This window comes from Amblyomma maculatum, chromosome 5 (genome assembly GCF_055883805.1).
Source record: "Amblyomma maculatum isolate TAMU_Amacu chromosome 5, ASM5588380v1, whole genome shotgun sequence".
NCBI classification, from domain to species: domain Eukaryota; kingdom Metazoa; phylum Arthropoda; class Arachnida; order Ixodida; family Ixodidae; genus Amblyomma; species Amblyomma maculatum.
In genome coordinates this window covers 68452913-68466424 of record NC_139348.1, presented here as the reverse complement: position 1 = coordinate 68466424, position 13512 = coordinate 68452913, and the positions used below count along the sequence as shown (strand labels likewise).

General features: G+C 46.0%; 1 protein-coding gene across 2 annotated transcripts in view; it reads left to right on the top strand.

Annotated features, from left to right (window-relative positions):
* LOC146188457 (uncharacterized) overlaps positions 1-8531 on the top strand; it is a 56768-nt gene extending 48237 nt beyond the window's left edge. Inside the window, exon 5 of one of the 2 annotated variants that reach the window (XM_084603784.1) lies at positions 2730-8531. In XM_084603784.1, coding sequence (XP_084459910.1) covers positions 2730-3054 — 325 coding nt within the window. In that variant the 3' untranslated portion in view covers positions 3055-8531. The remainder of the gene's footprint in view (positions 1-2729) is intronic. The other variant, XM_084603783.1, reaches the window with a different exon arrangement.
* The last annotated feature ends 4981 nt before the right edge of the window (positions 8532-13512 follow it).

Below are 13512 nucleotides of genomic sequence, written 5' to 3'. Positions count from 1 at the left end.
GTGCGTGTGGCTAGGCAAACCGTGAAGCCTCGCCAGGCACATCCAATGTTTGCGATCAAGATGGTGCTTTTGCTGACCACGTTGTTTGTCCTGTTGGCCAGGTTGCCTATTCAGACCATCGTTAGATCCATATTGGCGATGTTGAACAAGATGTAGTCATTGCACCGTTGCAGGGAGTTTTGTGGTAGTCCGAAAAGCATTCGCTACCTCCGAAAAATTTTCAGGCGTCTTTTGGCTCTTGTTCGTAGAACGGCACATTGACACGCTGAACTGGTGCTTCTAACGCCATATGTAGCGTCGAGGCTACAGAGTTTCCCAACTGCATCCCGTTTGCTATTCTGGCAGCCTCTTCAGACAGAAGCCGGTTGCTAATGGCACGCCCTGCTGTTCTTTCACGCTCAAAGAACTCGAGTGCATCGTCCACGTTTTCAATAAACACCGGCGCGCTGTTACTCAACTTTCTTCAAAGTTTTTCTTTTGTGTAGTTTTGCTGCAGCAACTTCTCGAAATTCTTGTCCCATTCCCGCATCTGTTTCCAGTCAAGCTTGAAGTGGCGAGACGTTTGGTGCACATTCTTTCCATTTTCTCGATGCCATTGTATAACCTCAATTTCCTTTGCACTGTGTGGGAATGCATTACTTACCTGACAACGTCAAAACAAGACAACAAATGGGTAGTAGCAAATGGGCATGCGAACGGCTTGAAAAGCAGGATTGAATTGGATTTTTAGACTGGATGGGGCAGGCCAGTGTTGCCTGGGCGCGGTGCGTGCTAAGGGTAAGGGGGTGTACGTTTTCTCAGAATGGCGCAGAAACCTGAAATTAATAGTGAAGTAGGTGCAAAAGTTTGGGCGTTTTATGAATGAATGTTCAGTTGCTACTATAGTGCTGTCCACCTAAACGATGCCAGATATAATAATTATATCGCTTATAATGATCAAATTCTTGGGATTTATCAGTTTTACAATACTTCGCCAGGTTTCAGCACGTCGCGTTGTCTTGGGAAGGGCCGCTTTGACCTTGAGCCACAGCCGAGCCCAAGTTGACAGCTCCTGCCAGCCCACATATAAAGCCCTGCTTTAACCAAGCCGTATTAACGTGCCTTAGTGGCCTATAGGGGTAACGTAAATGCCAGGGTCCTAGCAGGCTGATTCTGACACAACTGTCCCATGTGAAACGAGAAACCCAAGTTGGCAGCTCCTGCCAGGGGCCTACGGACACGGCACACAGCGGCGAGCGGTTAGACCTGGCGTAGTATTGTTTTTGCAATAATAAAGAGTGAGTAGGTACACAGAGAATATATGCACGCTTCTTCTCCGTGTAAACAGTTGCTATGCAGTCTGCTAAAGAGGAGCATCGGCCTCACGCTGAAGCCAGGAAACGACAGTGTGCACAAGAACTGCTGAGCAACGTGAAGAATCACATGCAAAGCGTCATGCTCAACAAGCGACCAGACGATTGCGCTGTACTTGTAAAAGTGACTGTGTTCAGTAGTAGTGATGAGTCTCAGCTGGAGCTTCTTGCCTCACAGAGTGACTCCATGTCAACTGGTGGGGAATCTCAGAACAGCCGGGAACGCAAGAATGAAGCCAGGCAAAAACGGTGTACCGAGGAGACTGCTGAAGAGCATGCAAAAAGACTAGAGAAGGAGCGGCATCGCGATGCTGCTAGCAAGCCTGAAAGGAACGAAGCTCGCAGGAGTTGAATCATAAGCGCAGCCATGAAGTAATTGCTAATGATCGATTATGGGCGGTACATTGGATACAATAGCTTTATCACCACCCGATAGATGTTTACCACGCAAATTGGTCTGAATGTTTAATAAAAAATTAATACTAATAGAGAGTGACTTCAAAACTCGACATATTTTGCGAAAACGGACTATAGTGGAGAAATTCGCAAGCGCCATTTCGTGCGATTAGGAAATGAGAGCTGGCATCATCGAAATCGCTGCCTGTTGCTGCGCAAAGGGTGCGGCCGTGGAAGATGCATTGCGCATCCGTGAAAGGTGGCACCAACCACCTTGACGGTGCAACAGTTCTCGAAATGAAACGGCAGACTCATCGGGATTTCTGTCAGGGTTTCAAGGTTGGAAGCCTTGTGAAAGAAATAAAAAACGGGCATCCACACTACGATTTTAATGATCATCAAAGCTGGGGATGTCCTGCGATTCATCCAGTCTGTAATCGGTTTCATGCATGCAAGAAGGACTGCCGTCAGCATATGCGCTACTGGAAGCGATGCTCACAGCGATTGTCAAGCTTCAGCTGCTGCTCAAGGGAGCGTGGATATCCGACTTTTTTAAGTATGCTTAAGTTATTTTATGGCTATTGATGCATCCTGTAATTACGTGTTTAGTGCTCTTTATGATGATTAGCGTTGCTCAACCCAATTTACTCACTGCTATCAAGTAGGCAAGCCTACAAGCATGGGAAAATACATGGGTGTGTGCTTTTTTTTCTTTCCATTTTGCCTTTTTGTTCAGCAGTCCATCGGTTATAACAATTGGATTTTTCGGTTTTCCTAATATCATTATAGGTGGACTGTACCACCAAACTGAGTTGATATTTTTCTTCCATGATTCTATTGTTATTGCTGTTCTTTGTGTCGGTTATGTTTTTACCAACATTTCTACTTGTACACTATTCTCTGGTATAATGTAGGTGACACTTCCGTTCCAGCACTATTCTAAAAGTGTGCCCTCTTTTCTGCCCCTCTCCCCCCCCTTAGGAATGCCGTCGTGATCCATGAGAGGACGCACACAGGAGAGCGGCCCCACGTGTGTCACTACTGCCTCAAGGCCTTTACGCTGCACAAATTGCTTCGCAGGCACCTGCTACGAGCCCATACGATAGAGGGGCCATTCAAGTGCTCCGAATGCGGAGCGTCATTCTTTCGTAAGACTGGACTCAAACAGCATGACCTTGCCATCCACGTGGGCAAACGGCCCGCTCACAGCCTGAGAAAGAGTTCTGGAAACACTGCAGCGACCAGCAGCATGAGAGAGACTCTGGCCTTTTTAGATTCTTCTCTTCACAACATGGCAGAGGTGTGAGCCAGCTGAATAACCACATGCGTGCGCAGACGCTTCCATGGAGGAAAAAGATTAGTGGAAGAATGCAAAATGGTGCTTGCTGCCTCGGGGACAGGTGTCGATGGATGAAAGAACTGACGCAATTCAGTGAATGGATGTGAACCATGTCAATGCTTTTGTTGTACCCTTAGAGATGTGCCATGTGATGAACTAGTTATTAACTATTATTAAGATCTTCATGGGTTTTATTTTTTGATAACCACTGAGTGATAAGGTTGTTTATTCATGGAAACCCAGAAAACAAAACATATTCCAGCACTCTCTTCTGTTTAAGCTCCGCATTCGAGGGTATGATGCACCATAGTTAACCCTTGCGCTGTCAGGTGTTTCTGACCATGACACACCCCCAGTGTCGGCTTGGTTTCAGGGAACAAGCATAGCAATTTATTTTTCATTATTATTGCTATGCAAACAACATAGTCAACGGAATGTGCACATTGCAGTGTTCTGCAGGTGTTGTTAATTAACATCATCGTCATAAGCCTGACTATATATTAGATAAATGAGGATAATATAAGAAAAAACACTGCTCGATACTTCTTGAGAGTCCGGATCCAAGCTCGACTCATATTCATAATCATAAGAGCCATCGCTCCAGTACGCAGTCGGTCTCGCGCAGTCTGCCATTCGAAAGTAACCGCACGCACGGAGGGCGCACTTTCGGCGGCCCGCACAATAGAGAGAAATGGCACGTTGTGAAATCAAGATGACAGAGGGAGATGGAAAGAGGCTAAAACAACCTCCTTTGCTGCCGCTAGCCATAAGCAAGGGCACAGCGAGAGAGCGAGCGACAGCAGCGATCGAGTCATGTGTCTACCTATTGGAGAGGCAATGGCGCGCTCCCCAAACTTGAAACTCCGTAGCAGACACACGAACAGAGTAAAAATAAAAACCTGCGGCAAATGTCAGAACAACTCTCGAACCCGTAACAGCACACGCGCGCTGCGAAACGCGCGCGCCGCACGATCGCTTAGCACGATAGAGTAGCGCACGCGGAGCGACCGCACCTCCCAGCAAGAAGGTGGCGGGGATGGGCGAGATCGCTCTATACTCTTCAATATATACGTATCAACGCAGCACGGGGCAAAAGTGCGAACTTGTAGAAGGATTTTACAGATGGCGCAGCCAGTCCAAGCACGGCAGCTTCGCGCTCAGGCGCGAAGTTTTGAACGCATGCTAGAGAGCGTACCGGTATGTTGGTGACACTGTGGGGGAAGCACTTAAACATACCGGTAAATTTGTGACAGTGAAAGGAGTAATTGAGCATAGTGGAGGTGAATTACTAGCATAGAGGTAATCAATATGTACTGGTTTACCGGACGTCTTCTGCACGTGTGTGGTGGCAGGAGTGGGGCATTGTGTGGTCTCTGCACATGTTTAGGAGGGATGGTAACCCTACATATGTCTACGCTAGTTTGTCTACACTATGCTAAAAGCCTGTAACGGCTGCATTGTGTGGGTCCCATCGCAAATCCTGTTTCATGCATGCATTCTTTTTCGGTTTTTGTTAATTTTTGTGATTGATATCTTGAACTGGCATTTTCCAGGAGGGAGCATTATCATGGAATAAAAATTTTTCCCAGCACATGACAGCTATGTACATAAATGGCCCAAGGGATACAGCAAATAGTGTCAACTAAAGGTCGCCATCAAGACGTCACCAAAAGTCACAGACTTTGTAGGCAGATATCACCGTTCAAAGTATACAGAAGCAAGAAAGTCTTGCCGTCTAAAGATAAGCTTCCTTGCAATATTCAAAAATACTTTGATTTCATTTCTTCAAGAAGCTTGCATGCACGAGCAAAGCACAGATAGTGACAGTCCGATGTGAACTTTTAAAAGAAGCCAACAATTGCCAGAACCATCAATAGGATGGGCATCAATGGAGTAATGTTATAGATGTCCTATTGTTCGATGTTGACTCTTGGGATGACCTTTGTGACCATCTGAAAGGCTCCTGTGATCCAGTTTGGGAGGAAAGATGACAAATCAGGCAAGTGTTAATGAGGATTCAAGGTGGAAAGTGTTTTTACAAATTAAATACAGGAGATAGCTTGGGTTCCAACAGGTAAATGCGTCGCATAGCATTTACCTCCCTAGCTAGCAAAAGGTACATCTTGCATTTACCTTAGCAAAAGGTACATCTTGCACAGGGAAAAAAAAAGAAACTTCGCATAGAGGACATTATCTTGCATAGAAAAATATCACATGGTAACACAAAGCTGACAGTTGTGATCAACTGGACCAAACTACTTAACATGGTTTGAAGGCTGCTTTTTAATCAAAAAGATCAATAAAGGCATGAGTGTGATCACTATATGATCTGTCCCAAACATTAAGCAGCCAGTCAAACCTTTTAATCACCAGCCACAACATGAGTAGGTTGGAATAATTTCTGACTCCGGTTCTTAATTGTATAAAATAAAAATCGAACGTCTATAACTTACGCTTCCTTCACTCGCAGTTTTCAAATGCGTCAACCAGTGTATATCCTACTTTAATTCCCCTGGTCCACAGAGGATTTGTCTTAAACCACTGCCATCTGGGCTTTAATAAATTCCACGAGAATTTGGGGAAGAGGTTGCCCCACCGCCCCGTTAGCCATGGGATGCCTTTCTTGCAGACCACCAGCCATTAAAAGGTGTAATTAGCACATGCCGTCGTCACCACTCGCATCGGAAGAGAAGCCGTTACAGGGAAGGATGGTTGTGGTTTTGTTGCACTCGCATCGGAAGAGAAGCCGTTACAGGGAAGGATGGTTGTGGTTTTGTTGCGAACTGCTAGCCATTAAGCATGTATTGAAGACAAAACTGATGGTCGCTTAAGCCCGGTTCACACTGCGGAAAAATTTCGTCGGCTCTGTCTGGCGACAGCGTGTTCGCGTAATATCAGCTACCCTGTCACACTGCTTCAACAGGAACTGTCCAGAAGTATGTCTTTGTCGCCTGGCTACATGGAACGGAAAGGTCTGCAGGAATCCTTGGCGAACTCGTCACACTGAAAAAATAACTTTGGCGACGCTCCTCTGCTGTCTCTCTAATGTAGCCGGTGGCAACTCCAGAGTATGGCGCACAGAAGAGGAGGGGAGTCACGGAGGCCCCTGCAAGGAGGGGTCTTGCACACAAGAAAGGGCTTAAGATAAGGGAACCAGGGCGGCTAAACCACAGCTGGTTACAATTGTGGCCCACTGCCCGACTGCGTTCAAGATGCCGTACCGCGGGAGAGAACAAAGCAATGAAAGGGAGCTTTTTCTCTTTTTTTTTTTCAAGTGCTGTTTGCGAGCTCGAAATTCGTTAAAAAATGATCAATCACGGTTAAGTGCCGGGGTTGGTGTGTCGTCGCCGGGATTTTCACTCAGCCAGCGAACAAGCCAAACTTTGCCGACCACCACGGTTTGCATTTAGTTTTCGTTGCCCAAGTCTGTCGCACCGACGTAACACCCCGGCAACCTGCCTTGTTTCCCAGCTGCTTGCGCAGTGTGACAAGCTGCTTGGAAACGTGTTTTCGGAAACACGTCTCCGGCTTGACGGGTGGACGTATTTTGTCGACGCCGCTGTTGTGTTCCTGCAGTGTGAACCAGCCTTTAGGGTAACAAACTGGATTCCAAGGGAAGGAAAGCGTGGCGGGGGCCAGCAGAAAGTTAGGTGGGCAGATGAGTTTAAGAAGTTTGCAGGGGTCAAGTGGCAGCTAGCAGAGAACCGGGTTAATTGGAGAAATATGGGAGAGGCCTTCGCCTGCAGTGGGTATATTCAGGCTGATGATGATGATGAAGACAAAAACAGCTTCATTAATAGTTATGCCATTGTGTTGGTGTGGCAACCACAAAGCGGGAGATCGCCGTCTGAGCTGCCTTGCAAAGTGTTTCTGGGAAGCCTTTTGTTTGCCTGCACTAAGGGGAACACAGCTACTGTCGCATCTTTGCAGCACCGGAAGACAAAGAAAAAAAACAATTAGATGTCCCACATAACTAGGTATCCTTGGTGCATGCCTGGCACCTGGAGAGGCAAGAGAGAAAAAAACAGAATGCTGTATTCCTTGCTATGACGATGTTGCCATGATGGCCATGTTGACATAGCCGTCGCTTGGGCTGGACGCTGGTGTGAATAAAGTGCCTAAAAAGTTGCTTTTAACATGCCCTTAGATATGGGTATTGATAGCACAGAGCCTTGCAAAATCTTATCAGTTGATGTCACAGAAATCACTATACTGTTTTCACTGGCAATTAGAAACTGTGAGCTGGGGCTACATTCAAAAACTTCCCGGAAATGGAATGCCATCTGGTCAGGTAGTGGTACAGTGGAATGAGTCTCGGATTATTTATGGTTTGTTTCTTATCTATATATAATGAGAATTTCGTAAGAAACGTGTGGGAAATAAAAATTATAAAAAAGCCTTGGACAACCCACAGCTGTGTAAGAAATTTGTAAATGGGATGGACTTTTCAAAACATTAATCGATTCCTGCAATGAAGCGGTCCGTCTAGCTTTTAAACATTTCCATAATGTTTTATGTAAAGAACTAGTAAACTGTAACTAGTAACTAGTAAAAATGAGCACTCGTATGACACTGGCAAGAAGATTCTGTTGATAAGGCTGTACGTGAGGAAGAATTAGCGGAACTGAGAGGTGACGGAGTTGTAATGCCATTAATTTAATTCTTTGTTGACAAAACTAATTGCTGGCTCTTCAGAAAACCAACGTTTTAGGTCTGTTTAATTGCAATACATTTTTCTTAGAACAAAGCAACATTGAAGAAGTTTGCAAATTTGAAAAAACTGCATAGCTGTGATGTTGATGATGCGGAAATCAGTTTAGTGAAATATGTTCTTGATATCATAAGTCCCTTACTAACATATTCTATATTTGTCTATCAACTGCAGTTTATCCAACAAAAATGCGAGTGGCTTGAGAAATTCTACTATACAAAAAAAAAGTAGCCAAGATGTTTCAAACTAACATCGAATAAAAATACTGCCAGTGCTTTCCAAAGGTTTGGAAAAAATGTTAAAACTTTCACGTTTCTCCAATAAATATGACAATCACAAAATCATAATACGGCTTCCAAAAACGGTCTACGGAACCACCATTTCCTGATCAAAAATATATTTTGTAAGAACATCGTTCTCGGCAATTTTGTTGACTTAAACCAGACCTTTGACATCATAGATCATTGTATTTTTGATCCATTGCAGTATTCGAAGACATGACCTTATTATGTTATAAGTTATCGCTATCACAGAAAACAATTTGCCCAAGTAAGCCATTTATTATTTAGCCATTAAGCAGTACTCTCGGGTGCATTCTAAGGAAGCATTTTTGATCTTGCTTTTTTGTTTATATGCAATGACATAGTTTCTGTATCATCCAACATAAAGTTTATTATGTATGCAGACACCGCAAGTTTATTTGTGTCCTCCTCCTGTGGTAGACTTCATTAAAGCAAACAGTCTTAATGAACATTGAAACCTTGTGCAGACAATAATAAATATTGATACAGAAGAAGACAAAAGCAGTATATTTCCATCTTAAGGGCAAGCAGCTATTTACCCGTCACAATCTTTTGTTTAGATCCACAAAGATTGATGTGTTTGAAAGGTATTGGGTGTTCACTTTGCCAAGACATTGCAATAAGATGACACCACATAAGCCATGCATTGCAGAAATTGTTTCATAACAGGTACACTAAAGGAAAATCATTGTCTTTCTAATGTCTTCAAAACTAGCCATCTACTATGCTCTGCTTTCCTACTACATAAGTTATTCTCACTTAGTTTCGGGGACGACTGACAAAGACCTTACTAGTGTTCTATGAATGCCAAAAAAATCGAAGAGATGTTATGAGCCATTACAATTTCATTCAAATTAACTAATTAATCTTCAAAAACTTCTAAGGTCATTCTAGTAACTAATATGTGCCACTATGGAACTCCTATGCAGGTATAAACCAGGTGTTAAGGAAAATCATGGACTGTTTTTCGACATAGCGAACTTAGGAGCATTAGGCAATACGGCCTATAATACAAGAACTGACCTGTGGACAGCTTCAAAATTCCATGTGAACTACAGGTTTCAGATGTCTGGGAATAACCTGTCTCCATTACTGAATGAGCACATCAGAGCAAAAACATATTCTAGTACTAAACTCCAGAAAATGTTTGGGAAAAGCGTGATTCTTTGACCTGCATCTCCCCTTAACCACCTTGCATGCTCCCAATACACAGCACGTTTCATAAACAAAACACCTTGTCCTAGCAGTTTGTCACTTCTTCATCAGAACAGCCTTTATGCATCGTATGTGATAATCAAAATGCATTACGAGCTTGTTGCTCTGTCATACGTAAAAATGTCATACTATTACAATTGTTCTATTTACGGTTCTAGACTGTGTTGCTTCATTGCCGTCAATGCCAAGAGGATCGAGATTTTTTCAAGCTGCAAAGAAACTACTTTTCATAACATCTTTTCATGATGTGTACTTCATCTCGTGAAAAAAATAGAATAATGAATGAAAAAATGAATAATATAGATCATACTAAAAAATGTCATGGCTAGCTACTTAAAGTAAAAGCCACTGGATCTTGGCAATGAAGGGACCAAAATGCTGTTTATATGGTAAGGGGTAAGAAACAGTCAGAGAACACACTACTTAGCGGTATAATCTGTTCCTGCCATTGTATTATTCCAATGGCGTTAGGGAAGCTGACTGCCACAAATAATATACAGCACTAATGATGCAATCTGTTCACTCACTAGGTTGTATAGAATTGAAACATTGAAAAAGAAAGTGTTCCCAGAGAAAGGGCTCTCAACTATGCCTTTAATATTAACCACGGGTCACCGAATAAAGGCTTCTTTATGGTGTGACCTCAGTTTTTGAGTTATATTGTTACTGGTTAAGCATTTGTTTCAGAATAGGAACTACAAATTATAAACAAGAGGAAGAAGCATGCATGCCTAAACTGTGGACAAGCAGATAAATGAAGGAGAAATGAGGGTGCTCGTTATAATACATGAAGGAAAGAACCCAACAGTCTGCGAGGCCAAGGAAAGCGTGTGTTCTTATTTTTTTATTTTTACTTCGATAATCACATAAATTAGTAATGTAATCTGTTTAGGGGAAAGATAAATAAACACAAAGTAGAAGGAAAAACAACGTGCCGATGGTGGGAACCGAACCCACGACCTCCGAATATCGCGTCCGGTGCTCTGCCAACTGAGCTACATCGGCCGCTGTCCCCCCTGCTACTTTCATGTGTATTAAAGGGCAACTCCGGGGTTTTTTTGACATTCGAATATTGTAGTGAAACTTTTACCACAGGTTCTTCTCTCCGTCCTGACGCATTCTACAAAATTTGGGTGCCGTACGATAATCCGTTCACGCACAATACGGCTTTAAAATATGCCGTTTTCATGGCTTAAGTTGAGAGTATTTCTGCGGGCAACACTGAGTTTCTGACGTCACAAACAGTATACAGGCGTTAATGTCTACTTCCCGCGTGATTATGAAATTGTGAGGTTTATATTGAACTACCTGAGACATTTTATGCAGTGCGGCATGATTTCCATACTTTATTATCACCATCCAACGCACGTACGAGTGTTTTTCTAATACTGAGTGTGACGTCACCATTTCGTCAAATGTGACGTCGTTTCTGGCCGTAAAATCAGTTTCGGTTTCGATTTGCTGTTTTTCTTCTTTAAAAATACTTCTAATTGGAATTTTGGAAAATGGTTTTTTGTGTTGGAGTCAGGACGTGCCGAGGAATGTAATTCAATTAAAAACACAAAATGATGAAAAAACCACCGGAGTTGCCCTTTAATGTTGTCTGTATACGAACTTTGAGAGTGTTCACCAGCGCCACCCTCAACCATAGCGATGGACGTGGAACGTCCTGTGTTACCGCCAGCGTCACGTAGAACGTGATCAAGAGTGATTGCAAAAGCTGTGCTAGAACCCTCTTACGTTACCTATGGCTTCAAAACTGCCAGAACCGAGACCCCCGTAAGCTCGCCGACTGTTCGCTTTTTTCCTTCATGTATTATAACGAGCACCCTCATTTCGCCTTCATTTATCCGCTTGTAGCTTACGGGGGTCTCTGTTTTGGCAGTTTTGAAGCCATAGGTAGCGTAAGAGGGTTATAGCACAGCTTTCGCCCTCACTCTTGATCGCGTTCTACGTGACGCTGGCGGTAGCACAGGACGTTCCACGTCCACCGCTATGTTTGAGGGTGGCGCTGGTGAACACTCTCAAGGTTCGTATACAGACAACAGAAAGTAGCAGAGGGGACAGCGACCGATGTAGCTCAGTTGAAAGAGCACCGGACGCGATATTCGGAGGTCGTAGGTTCGGTTCCCACCATCGGCACGTTGTTTTTCCTTCTACTCTGTGTTTAATTATATTTCCCCTAAACAGATTACATTACTAATTTATGTAATTATCGAAGTAAAAATAAAATAAGAATACATGAAGTACAATCTCCAGTGCTTTCTTTGGCCTCGCCGACTGTTGGCTTCTTTCCTTCAAACTGTGGACAAGAACACTGGTGACATTTGCTTCTCCTCTGAACGCATCTGTTAATTTTGGATTGCTCAACTGCACGCATCGGACACTGAGTAGCATGTACATAGAAGGTGGACTTTGTGGGATTCGGGCTTGCTGTGGCTGCCCTTTGCGCGGCCGCCGCCCGCTTCCCAGTTCTCCCCGTTCCCTTTCTCCCGCCTGAGGCGGCGGAGAGGGGCTCGGACGACTTGTTACTGTCGTTCGGGCCACAGCTCCGCCCTGGCGTCCCAGTGGCTGTTCTCATTGGCGCCTTTTGGCGGGAAGACGGCACCGCTTCGACGGCCGCGCTCGCGCGACTGTCCGAGCGGAGCTCAGAGAGAGACCCCTCCGAGACATCGCAAGGTGCGTACGCAACTGTTCTTGTCTGCCGGCATTTGTCCGCGCAGACCAGTGTGTACTCGAGTTCAGCTGCTCCGGGTCGTACCTGAGAGCGAAGCTCGAGCCTGTCGATCGTGATCCAACGATCCGCGACAGGCGTACCTTGCGGTGGTTGCCCACTCTCTCTCAAAGGAACCCTCTTGTCACTGCGAGAGATCACAGCACGCCTTTGCGTGCTTGCGGCGCGCACTCCGTGTCACTTCGCGCGCGCAGGGGGGCCTTGCTCCTCGCGCGACACGGTGACTGAGTATGTGTGTGTATGTGCGTTTTGTATATATGTGTGTGCGTGCGTGTGTGTGTGTGTGTGTGTGTGTGTGTGTGTGTGTGTGCCGCTGGAGGATGGCATTTCAATAAACGTCTCCTTTGTGAACTTGGAGGTTTGTGTCCTTGCAGCGAAGTGCTCTCCTCCCGGTGGAGGTTGAGTGCGCGCTGCGGTGTTTCAGTGTGCGCATGGTGACGCTGATCGGGGCTTCGGCTCGCGCGACGCTCGAGCCTGCGGTGGTTCGTGGTCTATGCCCACGTAGAAACCACAACTGGCGCCCAACGTGAATTGTCCCTGGCTCCATGAGTTGTTGGACAGCACATCGGCCGAGCCGGTCGCCTTGACGATCAAGCTCACGCGCCATGCCTGTCGCCCCCTGCGCGGCACTCGGCAAAGGCACTGAAACACGCTACATGGTTATTCGAACCACCCTGCGGTGCGACCGTTGACCATATGCCTCCGCTGTTTCAGCTTTACGCCGTTGCGGAAGCAATGTGCGCGACGCCGCCGCTGCCGGCATCTCCGCACAACAGCACCCGTACCCCGCTTGCAGTCATTTCTGTTCGGGGAATGGCGAGGCGTCGCCCGGGGCTCCCTCTGGAAACCGCGCCGACAGGGCGCTCAGTTGGCTGATGCGGCTCCGTGAACTTGCGGGCCAGCTGGCGCGCCATTCCCTCCTGGTACAGCATTTCGACTTTTCGGTGCAGTATCTGCAGGGGAGAACGGGAGAACGAACGTGGTAGCTGACGCGCTATCCCGTGCCCCAGTCGCCCGCGGCGGCGTCTTTACGCCGGCAGGCCAAGGGGGTGAAACAGCGGGCGAGCCGCAGATCGGCACGGAGGGGACGCCCGCAGACGGGTTCCCCATTCCGCTATCCGGGTAAGCAGCGCTTCGCAAAGCAGGCGAGGGTGAAAGCTCTTTGTGAGCACATCTGAGACGCCGATGCCAGCGGAAGTTTTGCTGCGAACCTGTGGGGGGACGAAACCAGGCTCTCCTTTGGGATGACTGGGATCGTTTTCAGCCATGAAGAGCTACGACGGTCCAGCAAAATGACCCGTTTTGTCGCGATGTCAGCGACGGTCTCTGGGAGACGAAGCGCCGTTACGCTGTTTGTACTGCAGCGGGCGCAGCGCCGTTACGCTACTTGTATTGAGCGGGCGCAGGGGGGCACGAGCCAGCGTGTGTCGTAATAAGCAGAATCAGTTACGCCACGCCCTACC